Source organism: Brassica napus, chromosome C4 (genome assembly GCF_020379485.1).
Source record: "Brassica napus cultivar Da-Ae chromosome C4, Da-Ae, whole genome shotgun sequence".
NCBI classification, from domain to species: domain Eukaryota; kingdom Viridiplantae; phylum Streptophyta; class Magnoliopsida; order Brassicales; family Brassicaceae; genus Brassica; species Brassica napus.
The window spans coordinates 24,559,760-24,585,249 of NC_063447.1; the positions used below are offsets into that span (position 1 = coordinate 24,559,760).

At 39.8% G+C, this 25,490-nt stretch overlaps 3 protein-coding genes and 1 non-coding gene across 4 annotated transcripts; all 4 read left to right on the forward strand.

Annotated features, from left to right (window-relative positions):
• Window positions 1-5,547: 5,547 nt before the first annotated feature.
• On the forward strand, window positions 5,548-5,654 carry LOC125586558. The gene has a single exon (XR_007323095.1). It is a non-coding gene; the product is annotated as a small nucleolar RNA R71 (small nucleolar RNA).
• Window positions 5,655-7,754: 2,100 nt separating this feature from the next.
• LOC106392873 lies at window positions 7,755-9,679 on the forward strand. Its single transcript, XM_013833650.2, has 3 exons — window positions 7,755-8,441; window positions 8,553-8,766; window positions 9,012-9,679. The coding sequence occupies exons 1-3, from the start codon at window positions 7,755-7,757 to the stop codon at window positions 9,677-9,679; spliced, it is 1,569 nt and encodes a 522-aa protein (XP_013689104.2).
• Window positions 9,680-15,735: 6,056 nt separating this feature from the next.
• Window positions 15,736-16,832, forward strand: LOC106394557. The gene has a single exon (XM_013835125.3). The coding sequence runs from the start codon at window positions 15,962-15,964 to the stop codon at window positions 16,697-16,699; it is 738 nt and encodes a 245-aa protein (XP_013690579.2). The 5' UTR covers window positions 15,736-15,961; the 3' UTR covers window positions 16,700-16,832.
• Window positions 16,833-22,968: 6,136 nt separating this feature from the next.
• Window positions 22,969-23,941, forward strand: LOC111205690. The gene is made up of 2 exons (XM_022701846.2): window positions 22,969-23,022; window positions 23,594-23,941. The coding sequence occupies exons 1-2, from the start codon at window positions 22,969-22,971 to the stop codon at window positions 23,939-23,941; spliced, it is 402 nt and encodes a 133-aa protein (XP_022557567.2).
• Window positions 23,942-25,490: the final 1,549 nt, after the last annotated feature.

A 25,490-nucleotide genomic window follows, 5' to 3' on the forward strand; every position in this document is an offset into this window, starting at 1 on the left:
CCTGCAAGTAGTAGTGGTAGACGTAGTCCTTCCCATACATCCCACTGAAATAGGTGGCAATCCTCAAGTAAGTGCCATCGATGAACTTAGGCCCTGCTGCATCCTTTCCGAAGGGAACATTCAGAAATTGGAGCAGTGGTGTGATCATCCCGCCTATCCCAACCTTTGGGTGCGAATCAGTGGTGTACCATGCCCAGTCTCTGTAGTGCTCGAGACGATTCACGAAAAAGCTGACCATCCCGAAGGTAGCATAGATGTCGGTGCTTGGAAGGGGCAACGCTCCAGGTGGGGCGTAGGGGCGGATAGCCGGGCAGAGCAGTCGCATGTCTTCCTCGGTGACACTACCAGCTTGCTTCTGTGGGTAGAATGCATGGACGAGCATCCTATGGAGGTAGCGTACAGACGGGTGCCGGATATGTGAGTTCTTGTCAGCCCCGGTAGAGTGCTTGTTTCCAGTAATCAACTTCCAAAGCTGGGTGGGGAGGTTTTCACACTTGGGAAGGGAGTAGTCTGCCAAGTCCTGGAAACCCATGACTCTCCCAATGTCTTTGAAGTTCATGTTGTAGTCTCTCCCATTGACCTTGAACCTGATTTTTCCCCATCCTTGCCTCACGTGCGGAGCGTCATGGTAAGTGACCCAAGGGAAGACAAGAACTGACAGGAGACATCCCTGTAGACAGGGTAGGCCATGGTGAGGAGTTTGGGCATCTTCAGGTGCCCCAACATTGCCTCAATATCAGAATCGAGACCCAACTCCTTCAGCAAATCAAGGTCGGCGAATCTGGTTGGAGTCCAAGTCACCCAATTCAGCAAATGATGATACAGCTCTTCCTCAGATGGAGTTTTAGCCCTGTCTCTATCAACGGCAACCTCCTTCCCTTTGACATCTTGGCCCTCTTTGTAGGAGCCTGCTCATCCACACTTTCATCGCCACTCTCCTCGTCTGTGGCAACTGCTACACTTTTTCCTGTCCTCCTCTCCTGCTCTTTTGTCTTCTTTGCAGCCAAGGTTTGCTGTCGAGAAGTCCTCTGTGTCCCAGAGCCAGTCTGCTCTGAGGATAAATCTTTTCCTCTCAATGCAGATTCTCGTCTCTCAGCTTCCTGCTTCTCAGCATCCGACTTTCCCTTAGTTTTCTTAACCATTAGTACCTGAAAATTTTAAAACTTGGAAAGGGATAAGTGGATGAACTTTGCAAATGAAAATGGCAAGAGTAAACTCAACAAATGAATAGCAATTTAAACTCAAGTTAATTAAGCAGTCAAGCTAAGATAAAGAATCACACTTCTCAATCTTTTAAAAATTTGAAAATTACAAAACAAGTAAAATTCAATAATCAAAGTGGTTCTAGAATGAGAGAATTCTTTAATCAAACCTTTCAACACCTTAACATACTAACTTACCCACTAGCACACTCAATTGGGGTCAATTTTGAAAACCCCCAAATCCATGAACCCTTATTTTACCAAAGTTCAAATTAAACTCAATTTCACCATTGATTCAACAACCCAACTTGATAGATAAGCTTTCCCTAGTCAATTTTACCACAATCTAGCAAAAAAAAATGACCAAATTTCGATTTTCAAATTCTAGGATTCATGGACCTACGAATTTGAATTTAAAAACTCAATACCTTGCTTTGGATGAAAGGAAATGGTGAATGGGTGGTGAGGAATAAACTACATGGGCGAAAGCTTGGATTTAGAAACAAGAACTTGTTGATTTGGGTGAGAATTGAGAAAGTTAGGGGATTTTTGGTGTGGCTGAGTTTGAGAGAGTATGAGTGTTGATGAGAGGAGGAGAGGGTGAGGAAGATGAAATTGTGGGTGCTGGGTAGGTTTAGGGGCGTCCGGTTCGGTTTAGGTAGATTGGGGATTGGTTTATTTTAATTAAACCGGGTTTAAAACAAATAAAACTTACCTGGACCGGCTCGGGAGCGACTTGAGGGTGTCGCTGCGAGAGGTCGCTCCCGGGTCGTTTCTTCGCGAGCGACCTGGCTGTGTCGTTCCGAAGACGTCACTCCCAGATGGAGCGACTTCATGTGCTCACTATAGGAGGTCGCTCCGAGAGCGATTCTCGCGTATCCGACGCCATAAACGTGAGCGATCTCGCTGTGTCGCTCCGGCCACGTCGCTCCCAGCTGGAGCGACCTTATGGTGTCGCTGCGAGGTCGATTTCGTGCCTAAAAACCGCGAAAACGCGAGTGAACTGGCTGTGTCGCTCCGAAGACGTCGCTCCTAGCTGGAGCGACCCTTCACACTACCTGCTGATTCTCGCTCCCACGATCGATTCTCTGCTCAAACCGGATAGATCAAGCACCTGCACACCACTTCAAAAAAATTTCTCTTTTTTTTTTTTTTTTTAGAAATATGATGAAAATGAAAATACTAATGCAATATGTACAAGGAAGGATACGCATGGGACTTTCTCCCAAGTGAGCTTGTTTTAAGTCTCTAGCTTGACTTTGCCTCCTTTAGGATTAGGCCGGGGTAGGATCAGACAGTGGAGTTGAAACCCCATCTTCCTCGGGTGCATTTGCCATGTAGAGCTTAACCCTTTGCCCATTGACTGTGAAGTCTCTTCCATCAGTACTCCACAAAACTATTTCTCCATATGGTTTAACCTCCTTGACCTTTAAAGGACCGGACCACCTTGACTTAAGCTTTCCTGGAAACAATCCCTTCATTAACCATGAAGTGACACTTCTTCCAATTTAGCACAAGGTTGGTGTCTTCACATCTCTGTAGGACCCTGCACAAGTTTGACAAACGAGCAGAAAATGAAGATCTGTAGACGGAGAAATCATCCATAAACACCTGCACAACATCCTCAATTAGATCAGAGAAAATTGACATCATGCACCTTTGAAAGGTGGCTGGAGCATTACATAGACCAAATGGCATTCTTCGATATGCGAAGGTACCATAAGGACATGTGAATGTCGTTTTCTCTTGATCATTGGGATGTATGGGGATTTGGAAAAATCCTGAATATCCATCAACAAAGCAATAGAATGGATGGTTTGCAAGTCTCTCAAGCATCTGATCAATAAATGGAAGTGGAAAATGATCTTTTCTAGAAGCAGAGTTCAGTTTTCGGTAATCAATACACATTCTATGACCAGTGACTGTTCTTGTTGGTATCAATTCATCCTTGTCATTTTTAATTACAGTTATACCACCCTTCTTTGGCACAACATGCACAGGAGATACCCATTTAGAATCTGAAATAGGGTAAATCAGTTTAAGAATCTCTTTCTTTACAACATCCTTCAGGTTAGGATTTAACCTTCTTTGATGCTCGACAGAAGTCATTGATTCATCCTCAAGATGTATCCTATGCATACACAAAGAGGGTGATATTCCTTTGATGTCATCAAGAGAGTAACCTATTGCTTTTCTAAATCTTTTAAGTGTTTTCAAAAGTTCAGATAGCTCAGTTTCAGTAAGTTTACTACTCACAATGACTGGGTAAGTTTCATTAGGACCAAGGAATGCATACCTTACACCATTGGGGAGAGGTTTAAGCTCTACTTTAGGCGACTTAAGCTCCCTCCAGTCGTCTTGCTGGGTGTCCTCTTGTTGAATGACTGAGACTTCTTGATGAACCACTTGTGGCAGCTCCTCATACTGATCCTTACTACCAAATCCTCTGTGTGAATCCATCATCATCCCATTGGCAGAACTCTCCAGGTTCTCAATCACTTCAGCTTCTCTCTCTATCGTCAAAGCATGCTGTAGAGGGTCTTCTAGTGACAACTCTTCAAGGAGCTCATCAGCAAGGGCGTCCATCTCTTCAATATAGAAAACTTGCCCTTGAACTGTTGGTTTCTTCATTACCTCCTAGATGTCAATGTGAAGAACATGCCCTTTACCCAAGTGGAGATCAATCTTGCCCTCTTTCACATTAACAATTGCTCCTGCTGTAGGTAAGAAAGGTCTTCCAAGGATTAAAGGATCTGCAGCTTCCTCACCCATCTCAAGCACCACAAAGTCTGTAGGGATCTCATATTTTCCAACCATAACGGGGAGGTCCTCCAAGATACCCACAGGGTACTTCACTGAACGATCAGCCAATACCAGAGACAGTCTACACTTCTTGTACTGAGTGAAACCAAGCTTCTTAGCAACAAATAAAGGCATCAAGCTGACACTAGCTCCCAAATCGCAGAGACATCTATCAAATACCATAGGTCCAAGAGCACAAGGTAATGTGAAGCATCCTGGATCTTCTAGCTTTTTGGAACAACAAGCCTCTGGATGATGGCACTGCACTCATGAGTGAGAATCATCATGCCCTCCATCTCTTTCTTCTTTGCAGCTACAACATCTTTCAGGAACTTGCTATATTGAGGAATCAGCATGAAAGCATCAATGATGGGCATTGTGACTTGAACTTCACTCATTTGCTTCTCAAATAGAGCTTTGTACTTCTCTAGCAGTTGCCTCTTGAATCTACCAGGAAATGGAAGTTTGGATTCATAGGGAGGAGGAACAAAAGAATTCTCACTTGCTGGAGCAACAACTTCACCATCTTTCACTGTTTTCTTCTCTTCCCCAACCTTTTCTTTACCTTTGGCTTCCACAATCTTCTCCAAGATTTCATCATTGATTTTCTCATCAACAATCACCACTTCATCATCTATGTTGATGGCAACCCCCTCACTTTGTTTCTCACCTTGTTTCTCAGCATCCTTGGTGAGAGCTCTCTGAGGTAACTCCTTACCACTCCTGAGGGTGATAGCTTTCATGGTCTCCTTGGGGTTTTGCTCAGATTTTCCAGGTAAAGAACCTTGTTGGCGATTTTGTTGAGTGTTCATTGCAGCAAACTGGTTCTCCAAGGTTCTGAACTTGTTGTTGAGCTCATTGTAGCTTCCATCAATCTTTGAGTGAAGGTTCTTCAACTCATAGCCAACATGTTTCTCACTTCTTGTCTGAGACTCCAAGATTTGTTTCAGTAGGGCATCAGTGTTGCTGACTTGAGGAGTAGAGGTAGAAGGATTAGCTTGTTGTTGGGAAGAATGGTGTCCTTTGTTGTTGAAACCAGGAGGAGGGTTTTGTTGAGGCTGATAGCTGCCTTGCTGGTTGTTCTGAGGCTGATAACCACTCTGTTGGTTGTTGGAATAGGATTTCTGTTGGTAGTTGTTGTACTGAAAATTGGGCTCTTTTTTTGTACCAGCTACCATTGTTGTTGATAAAACACAGTTCTTCTTGACCTTCCAAACCCTCAACCTCATGGACAACAGGTGGTGTCTCTTGGCTTGGGTTACCAACAAAGTGCAGCTGCTCTTGGGTGGCTTTATCAGCAATGAGGATGTCTATCTTATCATGTAGAGCTTTCAACTTCTTCCTCGTCTTCTTGTCATCTGATCTACTGCCTCTGTCGTGGTCTCCACTGTAGACTGCATCGCTCTTTACCATGTTGTCAACTAGCTCTTCTGCATCTTCCTCAGTTCTCCCCAAGAAGAACCCATTGCTAGTTGTATCCAGTATGGCCCTGTACTTAGGAAGAGCACCCCGGTAGAATGTGCTCAACAAGCTTTCCTTAGAGAAGCCATGGTGTGGGCATTGAGCTTGGTAGCCCTTGAATCTCTCCCATGCTTCACTGAATCCTTCCAAGTTCTTCTGTTGAAAGCTGAAAATCTCATTTCTCAGCTTAGCAGTTCTTGAAGTAGAGAAGAACTTCTCAAAAAATGCTTTCTTCCAGTCATCCCAGGTGGTTTTAGAGTCGCTGGGTAGAGACTTTTTCCACTGACGTGCCTTATCCCCCAAAGAGAAAGGGAATAGCTTGAGCTTTAAGGCATCTTCGGACACACCATTGGTCTTTGACAACCCACAGTAGCTGTCGAACCTGTCCAAGTGATCAAATGGCTCTAGAGCCAAGCCATGATACTTGTTGTTCTCGATCACGTTGAGGAGTCCTGATTTGATCTCAAAGTTGTTAGCTGCTACAGCAGGTGCTCGGATTCCCAATCTATGACCACGAATGTTGGGGCGGTCATAAGTGCCAATGGGTCAAGCTGCTCGCTGTTGGTTTTGTGGAACGCTGTTAGCTCCATTGGCGTCCGCATCATTTTGAGGTATGTCTCCCATATCAGTATCCAATCTCTGCAAGTGAGCCTGTTGCTCTTCTTCTCTTCTCTTTCTAGCACACTCTCTCTCTAAAGCTCTGATGTCTGCAGCTCTTGGAACTAGGTTTGATGGACCTCTGCTCCTCAAGTTCATACACCTGTAAATTAAAGGGATGTGAAGGAGAGAATCAGTAACAAAAGAAAATAAAAATGACTTAGTCTCAAGCAAGTGACTAAATCTCAATGTTCAAATCTACTCAGAATTTGGCAACGGCGCCAATTTGATGTTAGGAGTTTTCAAGGCTCCTAAGACAAAATGATGTAGTATAAAAGATTGTCGAACCAATTCTAAGGAATTTCAAAGCACCGAGAATGCAAGTACGTACTTAATCTAAGTGCAACCGATAATTTGGATGGTTTTAAACTACTACTAATAATAGAATGCAAGAACAGAACAATAAAACCATAAAAGAAGTGACTTTCTTTGGTTATGATAAAAGAGAACTCATGGGTATAGAAATTAGACCTTGGGTGATCAAGTTTTGAACTAAGGATGGCAAATGATCAATCAAACTATCAACCTTAAGCTTAGACACAATCTTAAACAAACTTTATGTCTAGATGAATGTTCATTTACTAACATATTTCAAACATCAAATGTCTTTGGTTGAATAATATGAAAGCAATCATTACAAACAACTCTATTGGCTATCTTAACACCTTTAACAACAAATGTCTTTGGTAAAGTATGTTAAAAGCTTAGGAGAGTTGTCTCAGGCATTTCATCAGGCACCTTGTGGGTGGGAAATGCCTAAAGATCAACTTCTGAGAGGCCAACTCAGAAGATGCATTATGAATACTCTACTAGAAAGGAATAAGAAGGATCTACACTGTAACATCCTAGATCTAGCCTAATCACCCTTAATCTCCCTAACCCATGAATTCAAGAATGGATTACTCACTACTCTTCATGATTCCTCTTACACCCATATTGGATTTCAGATTAATCATGTAGAGAAATTCAGATAATAGATATGAAAACAACAGAATTCCAATAACAAAATGATCAATTGATTCAAAGAGATGAACTTTCCAAGAGGTATTGGTGGTTTTCTTTTGATAAAAGATAATCTGCCTCTAATGGCTTACAAAAGATACTTAAACTTAAGTTTAGAAAGTAAAAACGTGCATAATGAAATGACCAAAAGGCCTTTGAGTAAACATGAAGTCGAGCAAACAAAAGGCGCGCAGCGACCTCCAGTAGTCGCTCCGAAAGGTCGCTCCAGGCTTCGGGAGCGACCTGGAGGGGTCGCTGCGAGACGTCGCTCCGGGTCGCTCTCGTGTCTCTGAGCGATGATAACGCGAGCGATCTTGTTTGGACCTCAAACATTCTGGGATATCCCTGTCATGGAGAGGAAAACGACGTAGCCATATTGTTTACTGCAGACTGGATCGAACGCTGGTTAATCCGGCATGGTCTGATAGATTTCCCACGGGCAGATACCAATACCTCGGTTTCGAAGGATCAAACCACCGACCTGTGCTCACAGTTTTTGACTCAGGGAAACAACATAGAAACCGGTTATTTCGGTATGATCGCAGACTCCGGGAAAACGAGGCTGTTAAGGAAATAATTTCAGAGATTTGGAATGCGAATCCAGATACGTCCGTCAACACTCGACTAGCAATGTGCAGACGTGCTATCACTGTCTGGATGCAAGAGCAATTCTTCAATAGTAAGGAGGCAATTAACAAACTCAAACAGAGACTGGACGTTGCGATGTCTGACCCCAAGGGTGACGATAAGCTGATAAACGATCTCAATCTCGGTCTCATGGTGGCGTATAAAGCAGAAGAGGAATTCTGGCGACAAAGGAGCAGAATCATGTGGTTATCCTTAGGGGATAAGAACTCAGGGTATTTTCACGCGATCGCCAAGGGACGTCGAGCTCGAGACAGAATGACAGTTATCAAGGATGCAGAGGGTATAGCGTACTATGAAGAGGAACAGATTGCGGGACAGATAAAGGAATATTTTTCGGGCATCTACTCCTCGGACTTCACGACCACCGGCTTAGCATCTACTGTCGAGATAGTAGGATCAGCCATCTCACCCTCTATCGCACCTGATACGAACGAAAGTATTTGTTTCATCCCTACAGCTGCAGAAATAAAAAATGCTCTCTTTCTCATCCATCCGGACAAGGCGCCAGGGCCGGATGGCTTCTCTGCAAGCTTCTTCCATTCTAATTGGAGCACTACTGGACCAGCTTTGATCTCAGAAGTACAGGCAGTCGTCCGGACAGGAAGCTTACCACCGGTTACCAACGTCACGTACGTTCGTCTCATTCCGAAGATAACAGGAGCGAAGCTGGTATCCGACTATTGACTGATTGCGCTGTGCAACGTGTCCTACAAAGTCATCACGAAGATACTCTCCCTGCGCCTAAAGCCTATACTACAGGACATCATCTCTGAAACGCAGTCAGCCTTTGTGCCTGAAAGAGCCATCTCGGACAACGTTCTCATCACACATGAGATTCTCCACACACTTAAGACGTCGGAAGCGGAAATTCATTGCTCGATGGCCGTCAAGACAAACATGAGTAAGGCCTATGATAGGCTAGAATGGCACTTCATTGAGACAGTCCTGAACCGGTTCGGATTTGCAGTACCGTTCGTCAACCTGATCATGCAATGTGTGCGATCCGTCTCATACTCCTTTCTTGTCAACGACTCGGTACATGGCAGGATTATCCCATCTAGAGGAATCTGACAAGGCGACCCCTTATCACCATACATCTTCATCCTATGTGGAGAAGTACTCTCGGGGCTTTGTCAAGAGCACAACGGAGTGGGCATATGTCAGGCCTTAGAGTGGCAACGCCGGCGCCTCGACTAAATCATTTGTTATTCGTAGATGACACAATGTTCTTTTTTTTAGACACTGATGAGAGGAGCTGCTCTGCCTTGTTAGACATCTTGCATCAGTATAGAATGTCGTCTGGTCAACTGATAAATGCGGCCAAGTCCTCTATATCCTTCTCGGCTAAGACCCCGCAGGCAATACGGCAACGTGTTAAACAACACCTCGGGATTGAGCAGGAAGGAGGAGTAGGGAAGTACTTACGACTACCAGGACATTTCGGACGACGCAAGAAAGACCTCTTTACAAACATCGTAGATCGCATCAGACAACAGGCGGTTAGTTGGGCCTCAAAGCACCTCTCAAGCGCAGGAAAACTTGTCATGCTGAAGGCCGTACTCACACCGATCCCATCCTATGCGATGACATGTTTCGAGTTACCAGTGAGCTTATGTAACCGGATACAATATGTGCTCACGAGGTTCTGGTGGGATGCTTCGCCAGACAAGAAGAAAATGTGTGGGGTGGCATGGGAAGTAATCACAACACCAAAAGCGGCAGGGGGCTCGGGGTACGTGACATTCAAGCTTTTAACACTGCCCTACTTGCGAAATAGGCGTGGCGGATTGTATCTAAACCGGACTGCCTACTCTCTAAAATCCTTCGCGCCAAATACTGCAGCAAAGTGTCGTTTCTTCAAGTGGAACCACCGAAAACAGCCTCTCACGGGTGGCGAGGAATTCTAAAAGGAGGAAACCTGTTACTGACTAATCTGAGTAAAGTCATAGGCGATGGGGAGAGTACGAGAATCTGGAAAGACCCTTGGCTCAGTATGTCGACCCCGATGAGACCTCTAGGACCGGTATGTGAAGAGAACCAGGATCTTGTGGTCGCGGACCTTCTCTGTCGAGGCAGCTTAGAGTGGAATGTAACTAGAATAGAAAGCCTCCCACCTCAGTATCTGCCTAACATCATGCACATTAAACCAAGTGTGCTGGGAGCTCCAGATTCCTTTGGTTGGCTAGCATAGAAGTCGGGTACCTACACAGCTAAGTCGGGGTACTATGTTGCAATCACAATGGATCAAACAGAACCGATCCCTAACCAAAGCCTCTACCAAGCTATATGGAAAGCTAAAATATCCCCAAAACTTCAATTATTTCTCTGGAAAATAGCTAAGGGAGCTCTGGCCTTGGGGGAGAATTTAGAAAAGCGAGGACTTCTTTCCAACGTAACATGTAGACACTGTGGGGAATTTGAAACCACTGACCACATCTTCCTACACTAAAGCTTCACCAGGCAGATATGGACAGCACACTGTTGGAAACTGAATTTCAATCCATCAGACTGTGCATCCTTCAGTGAAGCCTTCATGGCCTCGACGAGTCAGATCAACCTCCCACCGTTGGGAGTGACAGGAAACTTATTCCCGTGGCTATGCTGGGGAATTTGGACGGCGCAAAACTACCATATTTTCGAGAGCAGAGCTTCTCTACATGCGGACATCATCTCGAGATCAATCAAAAACGCAAGGGAATGGACAGAAGCCCAACCGAGCTCGCCTTCACCTCCACTTGGACAGAGCCAAATGAATACTATACCAGCAGGAACGACATGTATGATTATTTGTTGTTCTGATGCTGCATGGCAGGCAACGACAAACAGGGCAGGCTGTGGTTGGATATGCACGGACACATCACCCGACGGAACTCTACGGAATCACTCGGGACATCGAGCATCTATCCCTCTCCTTTGACTGCATCGCTTTTACTTTTATTCCTAGAAACCTTAAGTTTATGGCTGATTCACTTGCTAAATCAGTCTTGTATTTGGCCACAACCAACTAAACTTTCTGCTGTTGGACTGCTTCTTTCGCATTTATAATTTTGGTGTTCAAAAAAAAAAAGAAAAAAAAAACATCGACCTCAACCTTATACGAAGAGAAAGCTCATCAAGTCTAAAATATCATCAAAACAACCGGAGGAAACTCAGTATTTTTCTTCGAAAAAACCGCGAACTCTCTAAAACGTCTTGTAATGAACTACGATTAGCTTGATGACTATTCAAAGATACTTAGGCAGCATTAAATTGGGTTCCGCTATAACATAACAAAATCTCCTTTATACTCATTCACCGAATTTTGCAACTCATTACAGGTACTTCTCCTAAACCTTAAATCGAAATCGTGATCTTATTGATGAGATACTATTAGAGAAAGAAGTGAACGTGGCCATTAGTTTCCATATTACTTTTTATGTAGTAGGATTATGTTTCCTTAAGTTGAGGATGTGTTCCTTCTTACCCACGTTTCAGGTTTCACGTAGTTAGTTTATTTCTTTAGTTTTGTATTTAAGTATCAGTTGGGAAGCGAACGAAAGAAGAAGAGAAAATTGTAGTAAATTGTTTTATTATTTTGTTTTTCACAAACTCTCTTAATTTTGAGGAAGGGCCTTAATTGACATCAAAGCAATTTGTGTTCTTAGGTATCAAAGGGGTTGATTAGGTTCACTCCTAACACTTATCCAGTACACTGATTTTAGATTCAACATTTATTAGATTTTTATGTGATTGGGATGTGATCCAAATAGTTCTTTAATTGGTTGGAACACTTTTTCTCCCAAAGCCAAAAGCAAAACAAAAAAAAACATCATAGGATTAGTGTACTCATTGGTATAAACTGACCCACACACATGCTTTTGCATCATCACCATTAAACTGTCTCATAAGTTTTGGCGCACACGAATATTTTTGGTGATGCATTCATTGAAAATTTGAAATGATTCGTCATCATCTCTATTATTTCTCCCATAGTGACAAAAGAGGAGTGAAAAAGGTAAGATAGTCAGGTTGTACTGGCATTGATTGGTTTTTAAGTATTTATGAGTGTGAAAGAAATAGTGGATTCTATGCGTATGGATATAAAATATGTGGTCTCTACCATATTTGACTTTACATTCCTTGGACACACAAAACGCTGGCTTTTTCCTTTTATTTTACATGTTTCTTGGGAGTAGTATAGTTTCATAGAGATTACACATTCCCTCTGTCTTCCATCTACAGATTCCCTTTGTCTTCCATCTGTTCGAGTTGTAGCGCTAAAGATTAGCATAACAGTATCGAAGGAATCTAGGTCGACTTGCTTGAGAGAAGATTTTATTCTTGGGACGCCAAATCTCACTGAGAACAGGGGGTTCTATTGTGTACACTGTTATTTGGATGAAATCTTTATCCTTTTGTCTTGATATTAATTAGAAATGTCCTAAGTTTTCATTTACTTTTGGTTAGGAATAGTTATTTGGGAGTTGGAGCTTAGTTGGCATATTGAACTTTGATAAGTACCCTACCATGTGATCAGAACTAGAACCATCCAAAATAGTGTTGGCTCTGAGCATGTGCTCAGGAGTGTACATGCATTGGATCTCTTTATTCTTACATTTTTACAAAATAAATTAGGATCTTAATTTGTTAATGGACAATTCTCTCAAATGACACTTTTTAAGTTTTGTCACAAAAATAGTTCTAAAAAAATAAAATGACCAAATTAGCCATTTTATTTTAAAATTTTTAATATGTATTTTTATTTTTTAAAATTTGAACTCATCTCCAAAACCCAACCACTTAGCTCTAAACCCTAAGTCTTAGATTAGTTAACCTAAGGTTATAAATGCATATTTACCCTTTAATAAAACTTTTTTTGGTCATTTTCTTCATTAAGATCTATTTTTGTGAAAATAAACTAAAAATAGTTATCAAAGAGAATTTCTTTTTGTTAAATCCCAGATAATTTAGAGTCTTATTTTTAAATTTTTAATAGTATAACTGCAAATTAGAAGAATAAAAAGATTATCCTACCACAAGGCACATGTATAAGCCGGGCCTTATCCAAAACACGGGAGGGGACCATAAAGTGTAGTTATGAGTTCAAGAAAATTGTCTTTGTATAAAACATCAAATTCTGTTTTGATGAACCTTATAAATTTTATTTCTCCAACACGAACGGAGGTTCAGATCTGTCTATGTCTTCTAATAGAACTGTGTGGATATCAAATTCTATCAAACTAATATCGTGAGGGATTATATCGATTTGCAGTTAGGTGTGTATACTCAAAAGGGGTCTCGGTGTTAATGCCAGGAGACAGTATACCTATATTCATTGCTCACCATGCACCCGTATCAACACCTGCAGACAGAAATTCCAACACACGAATTCGAGAATGTTAACAATTCGAGAATTGCATTATTCAATTATTTGTTTTTTTTTAAGAAGAACACGAGAGAAAACACACGGCGCGTCCATCCAACGCGCCCCAGATTATCTCTCTCGAAGCCTAATTTCTTCGATCCAAATAGTCGATTTCCCCTAGCCTCTCCGGCACCATCTGGTGCTGCGAGAGGGCCATACAATCTCCCGCTGTGTCCATCTCCACCTCTTCCCTTCGTTGTTCTCAGCTCAGTTTGTCTTTCTGCTCGGCGTCTCTGGATCTGTTGAATTCCTCCACTAGATAGTCGGATTCAAAGTCCTCTTTGGTTCCTCTGGAGCTCCGGCGAGGCAAGAAGAGTCGGGGTTATCTTAGGGCCGGCCCTTGGGTTTCCTGTTAGTTGCCGTTTGCGCTCGAAGTTGGGTCAACTTTGAGATCCGAGACAGCCGGAACACCAGACGCGTCGCTGCCGTCGTCGTTTCAGCCTCTACATCTCGCTCCAGTCGGCTCTTCTATCAACTCTCTCCGTACAGCTTCTCCTCTCTTTGAGTGAAAGATGGCTATGAGGTAAGCCATCAAGGACCTCTTTCTTTAGTTCGAAAGACAACAACCATGGTGGTCTCTGGTTCAAGTTTGGTAACTCCTTCTTGCTACCGATGTTGTTCACTGGGGTCTTGAGGACAACCTTAGTCACGATGTCACCTGCTTCAAGGCGTAGCCTTTTTCTACCATGAGCCGTATGTTTTCAAGGAGTTTAATCGCTTCTTCTATTTGTCAATTCCATCCTCCTAAGCTCCGGTTTCTAGCTTCAGTGTGTCCTGAAGTCGATGATGTACCCATTGTGTCGCACAGCCGGATAGGGAGCCAAATAGACCGCATGCGCTTGACCGCAACGTGTGCTTCAATGTAAACAGCGTCGAAGTCGGGTCTACATCTTAGCTAACACCGAGCAAGCTTGACTTTTGTTGGCCAGCGTCCTCTTCCAGCGGAGCTCCAGGATGGGAGCCAACCGTCACCATCGATGCCTGCTGCGAGCCACCTCGGTGAGACCTGCCTAAACACCTCTCATGGCTTTACTCTCGCAGTCTCAGGTTGCTCCTTTGATTTGAGAAGTGCTTGAGAAGGGGAGATTAAATTGTTAGTCTTTAGTTCTGTCTTGGTATTATGCTTAAGCTTCTATTGTTTGGTTAAGACTGATCATAATCTCCTTGGGGTTTAGAGGTTTTTTAAAAAAAATTTGCACCTCTAAGCTTTCAGAATGGCTGAAAAGCAAACTAGGCTGCATTAACATGTAATCAAATCTTCATTGTTTTCAATGACATTTACAATTTAGCAAAAAAAAATTATTTGTTTTTTTTTTTTGCGATTATTGCAGCTTCAATCTTAGATTTGAGGAGGCTGTTATGAGTATCTCTTAATATGACTAGAGGATTCAAACTTCAGTAGCTTGACTTAAGTATATATGTATTCAAGATTTGCTAGATTTTAATTTTTGTTGAGTTTCATAATGCGTACTATAAGAAAATTAGTTGAACGGGAGGGGAATGTGTTCACTGTCGGTGTGAACTTAAATGGGGAGGAATATGTTACTGTCGAGTCGTCCTGTTCAATTATTAAGCCCTAATCCAATAAGCATTACGTTGTTTAAAGTAGATAGATGTGGTAACATGTTTTTCTGGTCGTTAGATTCGTCTTATGTTATAATACGATCTTAGATCTCTGACATAAACTTTTGTGTCTAACCTTTTTTTGTCTCTAACCTTCATTATTATAATTGTTTCTTAACATTCTATTATAAAAGAAATCAGATCCTTTATAAGTTCCAAACTGTTGTAGTGTATTAGCTATACGGATTTCATGAATTATATTGTTACAGAACAAGACTATCGTCTGCTTTTGCAGAGTAATTTTTTTTTTGTGAAAATGTTTTTTTATAGTAACTGATTTTTTTTTGTTTTCTAGAGCTAAGTATCATCTACAACTAATATAATTGTTGTCCGGAAGCTAAATAATGTTGGCAGAAGAATATGAGTTTAAAAAAAAAAGTATTCTCTAAAATAGTCATTTTAAGTTTTTGTCACAAAAATAGCCTTCAAAAAAGAAAATAACCAAAATAGCTATTTTTATTTTAAATTTTTTAATTTTTATTTTTAATTTTTTTAAATTTGAAATCTTATCCCAAAACTTCACCTGTTAACTCTAAACCATAAGTCTAGATTAGTTAACCTTAAGGTTTACCCTTTGATAAAACTTATTTTGATCATTTTTCTCGTTGAAAACTATTTTTGCGACAAAAACTTAAAAAAAAATATTTTCAAGAATTTCTCAAAAAAAAATGTAAAGTTTCATGATTTTATATAAGGGAGATGAACCATCTTTGCGGTAGTATAGATCTAAAACCATGTTATGCATGTGACTAGAAAAATATATAGATGGTATAATTTTAGATCTTTACACATTTCTTTAGCGACTTCTTCTAAACTATTTTGAGAAGTTTTTTCAACTAATCAAATTCATTGTGTAAAGAGGTTTTTCTTACCTGGACTAAAATCTAACATACCTTTTTATCAACGTAAATATATCAAGATTCAAGAAATTGAAATTTGCATGGGGATTATTCATCAATCGTCATTACTATTAAAGCTACTTTGAGGGTAGTTGGTATTATTTTTACACATATCAATTTATCAACTGTCCCAAGATATCACAATAAATACTCTTCGAAGTCTCTCACTTCACAATCATTTCTCTCTTGCTGTCACCCAAAAGAGTAGTACTACTCTCTTTCTCCGATCAAACAACGTCGTCTTCTCTCTCCCTCTCTCTCACATGGGTTGCTGCGTTAGTTCCGGCACCGCTGATCGGACCAACGAGAACGTGTCCAACAAGCACACAAACATTGTTGAAGAAGAAACGGTCGTCAAAGAAGTCTTGTCAGAGACAACATTTCACAGTAGTTCCTCTAATGTCCAAAACTCAGCCATGGATGATCCGATGAACAGGAAGATCCAGGGAACAGAGGAGGAAAAATTCAAAGTTGATCCGGACTTGTGTATGAACCGACCCGTTTCGATTGACCCTGAAGAAGGATCGGAGGTTTCGGAGATATGTAGCTTGAGCTTGAGCGAGAGTGTTTCTTCAGTGACTGTGATGAATGGTTACGGTGAGGAAGAAGTGAAGCAGAGGAAATCTCAGAGATCTCCGGTAAAAACTCGGACCCGGGTCACGGGTAATAATTATCCGACCCGAAGAACCGATCAATCTTCTCGAAAGAGAATCAACGGAGCGTGTAATACTGGAGCGAGAGTCGGGTCGGGTATGATAGACCCGGGTGAGAGATCCGGAAGAAGGTCGAGATCGCCGGCTACAAATAGATCCATGATGGATTCGAGTCAGACTCGGGTGGGTGGGGCAAGGACTCGGAAGAATAGTCAGTCTCCGGGTCGGCTTAGGGTAGATCCGAATACAAACACGTCGGATCAGCAACAACATCAAAACTACGGTTATACCACTGAAGAGTTGTTAGAGAACCCACTTGTTTCATTAGAGTGTTTCATATTTCTCTGAAGAAAATAATATTCCGAGAAAGACGTTTCTCTTTTATTAAAAAAAAAAAACTGTTGAAGCTGGATGTAATTCGTAATGCCACTTACCTTACCTCTGTGTTTCATTTTTTTAATAATAGAATTTATCACTAAAATTGAAATGAATTATTTTACAAATAAATTACCAAAAAATACAAAATAGTTTATGTAATTCATTTATGTTTTAATTTTTGTGGAAAAATTGTAACTTTGGTCAACTGATGTCAGGAAAATTTAAGATCATGTAGAAAAAATGTTTATTTTTTTGTCTATTTGCTTGTTGTATCTCAGGATAATTGTGGTTGCAATGATTTTTTATGAAAATATACAACTTTTGTTTTGTTTTAAGGGTTTCTTGGCGAAATAGCCATTTTTCAGAGACAAATTAGGTAACTAACACTGATTTTGACATAATTTAATATCTGTTTTTTTACTCATTTTTCAGCTAATTATGCCCCTTTAAGTTACAAGTTACCAGTTACAATTGTTAAAATAGGTGACGTTGTGCTTTTCTGTCGAATATAAACACGTACATACATATACAAAGGTGAGACGCCATCTATTTATCACGTATGATAGTTACATTATAAAGGAAAATAAGGGGATACTAAGTATACACGTTTTACAACTTATGGAAACGTAACGGAGAAACCAATTTCTTAACAATGCAATTCTATATGACGAAATAGAATAAGTGACGACGTAAAGGCTAAATAGCATGGAAATAAAATACAGAAATGAATATGTGTTATAACCTATTAACTAATCACTAAACCTACATAGGAATATGACTCTTAATCCAATATGAACCCATGTCACTGAAAGTGTGAAATTCCAAGCAGATGCATTCATAGTCTACCTAAAACGCATCGAATATAAACTTAACCGAAAATGTGAACTAGCAGGCTGATGATTTTTTATTCTATATAACCCAGGTGGAATAGGAAATTTTAAAATTGCCAACTACAAATGACAAAGCCAATTTTGTAGACATAAACGTATGTTGATATGGATATGGCTTTATGAAGCTGGTAATTCTGGCCCCAAATGTCAACACAAGTCGACTATAATTCAAAACTCAAGTAATCACTATACCCAAACATGGGAATATAAACCCTAAACCAAAATATAAACCATAAATTCAAATAGAATGAAACAAAATAAATAATATAATATGAAAGTTCAGGAGTGTTCTATTCCATACCAAAATAGTATATAACACCAACCCCATACAACCCCTCAATAATTAACCATATAACAACCCCACCATAAACTCCTAAATACTTAACCTTAAACCATAATCACTAAATCCTAAACTAAATATAAACCCTAAACTCAAATATAAACCTTCAACCTAAATAGAATGGAACTAAATAAATAGCATAGTACATATTGATGAAATTATGAAATGTTTATGATATCATGGAAGAAGTTAATGCTAATCCCAACCTTACCCCTTTCACCAACAAAATACTATACCCTAAACCTTAATCATTAAACTCTAAACCCAAATATAACTCATAAACCCAAATATTAAAAGTATGTAAAATAATTAATTTCCTTAAATCATAGACCTAACCCCCAATCTCACCCACCCTCTAAATTCTAAACCTTAACCTTTATTTACTAAACCCTAAATTCAATTATAAACCTTAAACCCAAACAACAAATGTAGATGTGGTTAACAAAATTTGTGTGAAGTTTACCCTTATGTGGATCGGGTTAACGAAGTGATAAAATTGAGTTTTAAATTCTTAGTTTTGATCAATACGCATAAACTAAGATTCATAGCAATAATACAACAACAAAACATAACTTATACTTATACACTGTACAATCATATTTATATTATATGTTCTGCGTATATAATAGAATACAACAAATAATAAAGATTATATACTCCATTTCACATGAATGGTCTTTCCATTTTACGTACACACGATCTATTTCACTTATATACACATTGCATCATTACATATAAATGAAAATATATTCACCAGCTGGCTCAAATCCAGTTTCGAATAATCTACTTGACAGCCTAAATCTTCCATTTGTAACCTGAGAAACAAGAGAAAGATAAAGGTGTTAGGATTCATATAACAAGGTAAATGTAAAATAAATTATATAGTGCAACAATAATATGGAATGGAAACTCTGTAAGGCGTAACGATATGCATAGCTCACGATCTTAAACCACACAGGGGAATAAAAAACCCTATCAACTAATCATGAAACCCTACACGGAAATATGACAGATAATTCAATGTCAACCCCAATCTTGCAATGACGAACTCAATATTCCAAAACTGACCCCTCTCCAACCATCACTAAACCCTACACGGAAATGTAAACCCTAATACAAGTATAAAAATAAGTAAATATAAATACAAGTATGAGTTAAGAATCTAAAGAAGGTGATATAAAACGTTCGAATTGATTTCATTCAAATCAAATGGAATATAAATGTCTATATTTTATTCTATTCCAAGTCAAATGGAATATACCTAACGGATATCATGTCATTTCTAGACGGTGAAACCCGTTTGTAACGCAAATGCTATTCTATATCGAAACAGTATTACTACACCATTTACTAAGCATATCAGATAAAAACACAAGTGGAATAGTTGATTTGGACACAGACAAAGAGAATGTGAAGATAATCTAAGGAAAAACACGGAGAACTTACAGGAGTTTCAAAGATCTGAGAAGAATCAAATTCGTGAAGTTGAAGAGGAAGGTTGTGTTACTAACCACCGGTGAAACACTAACGCGGAAGACGATTGACAAAGGAATACGAAGGAGATGTAAAAGCTTCCGATTGCATGCGGATGCGAGGCGTTGGAGGAAATTGGCGTCGGAGACCTTTCGACTTCGAGAAAGTTACCAAATGAAGTATAAAAGGGGAAATGTGAGGTAGGAAAAGACACGTTTTACTTTTGTACACAATTAATAATGAATAATTTTAATTTAATTTTTGCAGGTTGCACCGGTTATACGAAGGGGTATTACAGTATTAATGTATATATTTAACGGCGTGTATAGGACTGTTAGGGGAAATAGCTAGTGGGTGAATTGCGGTTTTTTCATGGTTATAGGCTCCAATTTCCCTTGTTTTAATGTTTGAATTGATTGAAAAAAAGTGTTTTTACAATTTTAGACCGAGAAGATCTTCTCTTACTTTCCTAACGACCTTAAGTCTTAGTAGCAAACCAGTCCTGTACCCCTTCAGTCAGGCCATAATCTGCCTTTGTTTTAAACGATAGCATGCGATTTAGCGATTATGTATCGTCTTATCTATCAGACCATGTAGAGACAGTGGAGTTGTCACTGAGCTTGTTGTCTCTCCCTGTCGACGTGTGTTCCTTTTCCCTTTATAGATTAATCGCCTATTTATACTATTAATCACTGATTTAGCAATTGACCTCAAATAATTCTTTCAAACGGTACCATTAAAATGACTACTAAGCTTTACTAAGTTGAAATTACAATCCTATTTGGATTGTCATTTAGGTCTCAAGCAGTGAAAGTGGAATACTTTTTCTGTCGCAAAAAAAAGTTGAATCCCTTTTACACTAGTTTGAAATTTTATATATTCTTTTTTTGTAACAAGAGGAAACAAATTTAAGAAAATTATTTTTAGTCATTATTCATTCAAAACTCAAAAGTTACTTTTCTACATATGAACGTTGCTTCTGTTATATAACTTTCTCTGTTTTTAACTTTATTTTGAAAGAACATGATTCCAATCCAAAGATTTTGATTGATTTTTACAATCTATAGTTTTCTTTTTCTTTTTTCAATCTGAGAGACTAGACATGTGATTTGATCAAAAAAAAAAAAAAGAGACTAGACATGTGCATTCGGTATTTTGGTAGGGTCCAAACCGGTTTCTTTCGGAGTTTTCGGGTCCTAAATATTTAGATTTAACTAGGTACTTGAAATTTTTTGTTCCGGATCTGGGTGGATACCTTTCGAATTCGGATCAGTTCGGATTGATTCGGATCTATAACTAAAATACTTATAAACTACTCGTAATTTTTTGAGAACATAGCATGTCTAGCTCGGTTCAGTTATTTAGCACCAGTAAAGATCCGAATTACCCAAACCCAATCAAAATTTAGTCAAAATCTTTCACACACACACATATATATATCTCAAATTTTGCAAAATAACCAAAATAAACTATTAATAATTAAAATTAAATATTTTAAACTCTAAATTTGATATTTAAAGTTTCATATTACGTGAATATGTTACAAAAATAATAATGAGTAATTACAAACAAAAGGAAATTACAACTAAACCATAAATTAAAATATGTAAAACATATTACATGGAGTCATAGTCCTTGATATTCAATGTTTTCACGTCAGGGTCTATATTGATTTCAAGTCAAGTATTACTATTTTCATATCAGTTCCGATTCAGATTGTTGGATCTAAGTAAAATGCCCAACCCTACAAAAGCTAGACCATTAATTTCTCTAACCCTAGTAAATTAATTGTAATTGAATCGGTATTTTTGGATTTAGTAAATTAAGTGAACCAGTCAGTCATAAACCCACTTTAGATCCCTTGGATTTGGTTTGGTCTTGGTTACAAAATAAACGTCCATCATTCGAAGAAGAACCGCGCTGATGCTCTAAACTATACAGAGTTATTCTTCTATCTAACGTAGAACGGTGACAACACATTCTATTGACCAATCCACTTTTCTGTAACCATAGACTTGGGATTCCACCACTTTTTTCTCTCTACTTTTAGAGAAAATTACATTCATGGATACATTTTGACTTTTTAATATCACTTAAAGACACATTCTACTTCTCACACATTTTGGAGTTGTTCATTGTCCAATATGCCCTTGAAACATTACTCTCTCATCTCTCGTTATTTTTTGTTTCTATACTCTCTCATCTCTCGTTATTTTCTTTTTTGTCAAAATCTTTCATTACTTCTTATTCTAACTAATCATGTTTTTTAATTAATGTTTTAAATTTTAAAAATTAAATTGAGAAAGCCCACTTTCCCAATTGTGCTCCCAAATCACTAATCCTAATCCCATTCTCTCTCGATTCTATTCTACCCGATGAAGAACCAGAATCCTTATCACTAACCTTAATCCTACGCTAAACATATCTTCTGTCTCCTCTCTCAATCGATTTTTCGTGTCCACTCCACTCTCTTAAATCTCCACCAACAAGAGCTTCTTTGACAGCGGCGGATTAAGCGGCGAGTTCTTGATCTTTCATGAAATCGCGAACAGTATGTCAATTGAAGGACGGGCTTGATTCTGGTTAAATCAACAAACCAATACGGTTAGAAACTTGATGGAGATATGTCCGAATACGTTTCAGTTAACAACTTTGAGTTCTTGAACGCGTTCCAGATCTTGGATTGTCGTGTTGGTTAACAATTGGGATCTCATATCACTGTTTGGCTACACCGCACTAGACACACAAGAAGATGAAGAAGACAAAGAATAGGATGAGAGACAGCAAATAAAAGAGTATCAATTACATTGTGAGAAGAACATGAACGGTTAACAGATGCGCTAAGGAATCATTGGTTTTTCTAGAAATCAATTCTTTCTCGTGTTATGACCATATATGGGAAAAAGAAGGCATGATGAAGTGGCATGTTCATGTACGATGATGATGGTTCTGCTCTCAGCGTTGCAACACGATGGTTCTTCTTGTCTATAACTCATTCTTCCAAAATTCTTTTGTCCACAGTTTGCTCATCCACAACTATCACATCCACATAACCTTCGTCCATAATGTTTATGTCCCCAGTTTGCTCATCCACCGCTATCACATCCACACAACCTTCGTCCACAATGTTATCTACGACTTAACTATATAAGGGAATTGAGGACACTCTTTCTCTAGACGACACATGTTGTCTACAACTTAACTGGCTACAACTTAACTCTCATATCCATAACTCTCACGTATACATTCTTCTGTCCACGCTTTTCCATCCACGACATTACCTCCACAACTATGCTGTCCACACCTGTGTTGACCACAATCTTTAGCCAGTACCTCGTTCTCATTGTCCTCATCATGGAAGCTTTCTTCTTCCTCTAAAACACCACTGAAACTGTATCTCTACCATGTTTTCAGTCACAATCAACTACAGTCTCTTCAATTTTGCACTCTCCACCATACCCAGTGTAATTCGATCCAAATCGTCTATGACAAGACCTCCCTGTGCGCTGGGTTTTTGGCAGAGATAAGGAGCGTGGATGTCGGTGATGAAGCATCCGAACAAGAAGCTCAAGATCTTGGTAAAGATTCTGGTATTAATTTTTTCTTCTGTATATGAACCCTTTTTTTTCCTTCACACAATTTATTTCTTTAATTCAATTATTTTTCATCCACATAATTGCTAATCTATACAGCTCAGTCTATGGTTCAGATCTTCTCTATTATAACTAGATATGTTTTTTTGTTTCCTAGTTCAAGGGCACAATGGTATTTAAAAAAGTTGTATAGTTGATAGAGTGTCTTACATTCATAAAGTGTCTATTTGTGTAAACTAAAACTAAAAAGTGTCTGAGAGTGTAACTCTCTTCTACTTTTAAGGCGATTTCCGATTTGGGTCTCTCATCGGTTATTTTCTTTTTTAAAAATCTCTTCTCCACTAAGCGTGTGAGACAAATAATTACCGGCCCATTGGCTACAGTATTTTCCCAATCACATATTTCCTTTTCTTTTTGGAAATTAATTTCTTGATCTCCCAACATCTCGTTCTTCCCCTTTTCTTCTTCTGTCTTTCCAAATTCAATAACCTAAATCTCTTCTGAATTCTGCGCTATTAATGGTGATTGTTCGTCAATTACGCTTGACCTCTTACCCTTAATTTCACAGCCTCGCCGCAGTTCAGCTCTTGCCTTCGTACTTTCAACCGGAGATATGGCTGACATGCTACACAAAGCTATTGGAGCAATGTCGATTGAAGAGGAAACACCACTCACGCTACCCGATGAACCAAGATTTGGGGTTATTGATGAGAATGAACTTAGTATTCTGGGACGTCTGTTGAACTCAGAGTGTCAATCCATGGCGAGAATGATTGACTACATGCCTACTGCCTGGAGAGTCTACGGGCGTGTTCGTGGAATTTTGTTCTCTAGGGACCGCTTTCAGTTCGTTTTCCAACGAGAAGAGGATCTGGTTACTGTGCTGAAGGATAGACCCTGGTCCTATAATCATTGAGGTATGACCCTAGAGCACTGGACAGCAAACCCCCCGGAGAAGTTCCTGCAGACGATGAAGATTTGGATTCGTATGCGGCATATTCCACTGATCTTCTACACCATTGATACGATGTACACCCTAGCCTCAGAGATTGGCAAGGTAGAAGAAATTGCTTATGATCCAAAAATCTCGCAAACTAAGGATTACATCAGGGCACTAATTACCTTTGATGTCGATAAGCCGGCGAAAGCAACGCGTCTACTGAATGTTTCGAAGGGAGGTTCACGATCGAGTTCGAGTATGAGAAGATTCATAATGTTGTTTCCACTGCCTCCGACTCACTCATGAGAAAATCCAGTGTCCTCTCCTTAGGAAAAGCTCTATTAAGGAGAAACTTCAACCGCCTGATTTTCAAGCTCCTTCTCTAAAAGGCAAATAATTGGTAGTAGCTCATCCTCGTAATCAGCTAGATGGCCCTCCTGGATTTCCCCCGTTATTCCCGGAACTGTCTAAACAGGAGCAACAGATGGCCCTCCTTTACATCTCTCATGCTGACGAAACAGAGAGGAGAGCAAGAATTGAGAGAGTTAGACAGGGTATTGCTGAGAATGCTGCTGATGCTGCAATGCGCATTACTAAAATCACCAGTGATATCAACAAGGGTAAAGGTCATGTGTTTGAGAATCAAAGCCTAGATAAGAGCACCTCTCACTGGAAACAGACAAGAGTATAGGATCTATGGTGGAACACAAGAACCCCTTTGACACACTCGAAAGAGAAGCTGAATCTTCAGACACTAGTGGAGTAGCTATCTCTGCACCAGCTGCAGTGTGTGCGGATTTTCAGTTGGGCCCTTCATCTGGAGGGCGAGTCTCGGGAATCTCAAATGCAAAAAAGAACCAAAGAAAATGACCTCCTTCATGGAAAAGAAAACCTGGCACCAGATCGTCTGGCACAATAAGCGAGTCCTCTCTTGCTCACACCTCACTACCAAGCAAGAAAATGAAGTCTTCTCCTCCACCTTCCTCCTCGGATCACAAGTCTCTAAAAATCACAGAACTTACGGTGGCTATCGTATTGAAGCCGCTGCCTCCCCAATGAGCATTTTGAGTTGGAATTGTCAAGGTGCTGGCAGTACCGAGACAATTCAGAGATTAAGGGAGATGCGCCGGGTGCATTTTCCTGATTTCATATTTTTGATGGAGACTAAACACAAGAATAAGTTTATGGGTGATTTGCAACGTGAACTGGGATATGATAACTTGATTACAGTGGAGCCGGTGGGGTTGAGTGGAGGCTTAGCTGTGATGTGGAAACGATGTTACAAGGTTATTGTGTTACAAGAGGACAAGAGGATCATTGATCTTCAAGTCGAAATGGGTTCATTGGTCTTTTATCTCACCTGTGTCTACGGGGACCCTGTGAAAGAAAGAAGACAAGCTGTTTGGGAACGTCTAAGTGACATAGGAGTGAGGAGAGATGCACCATGGATGTTAGTTGGTGATTTCAACGAACTGCTTAGTAATGAAGAGAAACTCGGAGGGGCTGTTCGCAGTGACTCGTCCTT

Bases quoted from the DNA above. Each gene is read 5' to 3' on its own strand.
- LOC106392873 (XM_013833650.2), top strand. From the start codon at position 7,755: ATGTGCAGACGTGCTATCACTGTCTGGATGCAAGAGCAATTCTTCAAT. The intron at 8,442-8,552 runs GTATCCGACTAT...TCTGAAACGCAG, and splicing joins AGATAACAGGAGCGAAGCTG to TCAGCCTTTGTGCCTGAAAG. The intron at 8,767-9,011 runs GTGTGCGATCCG...TCTTTTTTTTAG, and splicing joins CGTCAACCTGATCATGCAAT to ACACTGATGAGAGGAGCTGC.
- LOC111205690 (XM_022701846.2), top strand. From the start codon at position 22,969: ATGTCGGTGATGAAGCATCCGAACAAGAAGCTCAAGATCTTGGTAAAG. The intron at 23,023-23,593 runs GTATTAATTTTT...TTAATTTCACAG, and splicing joins AGATCTTGGTAAAGATTCTG to CCTCGCCGCAGTTCAGCTCT.
- LOC106394557 (XM_013835125.3), top strand. From the start codon at position 15,962: ATGGGTTGCTGCGTTAGTTCCGGCACCGCTGATCGGACCAACGAGAAC.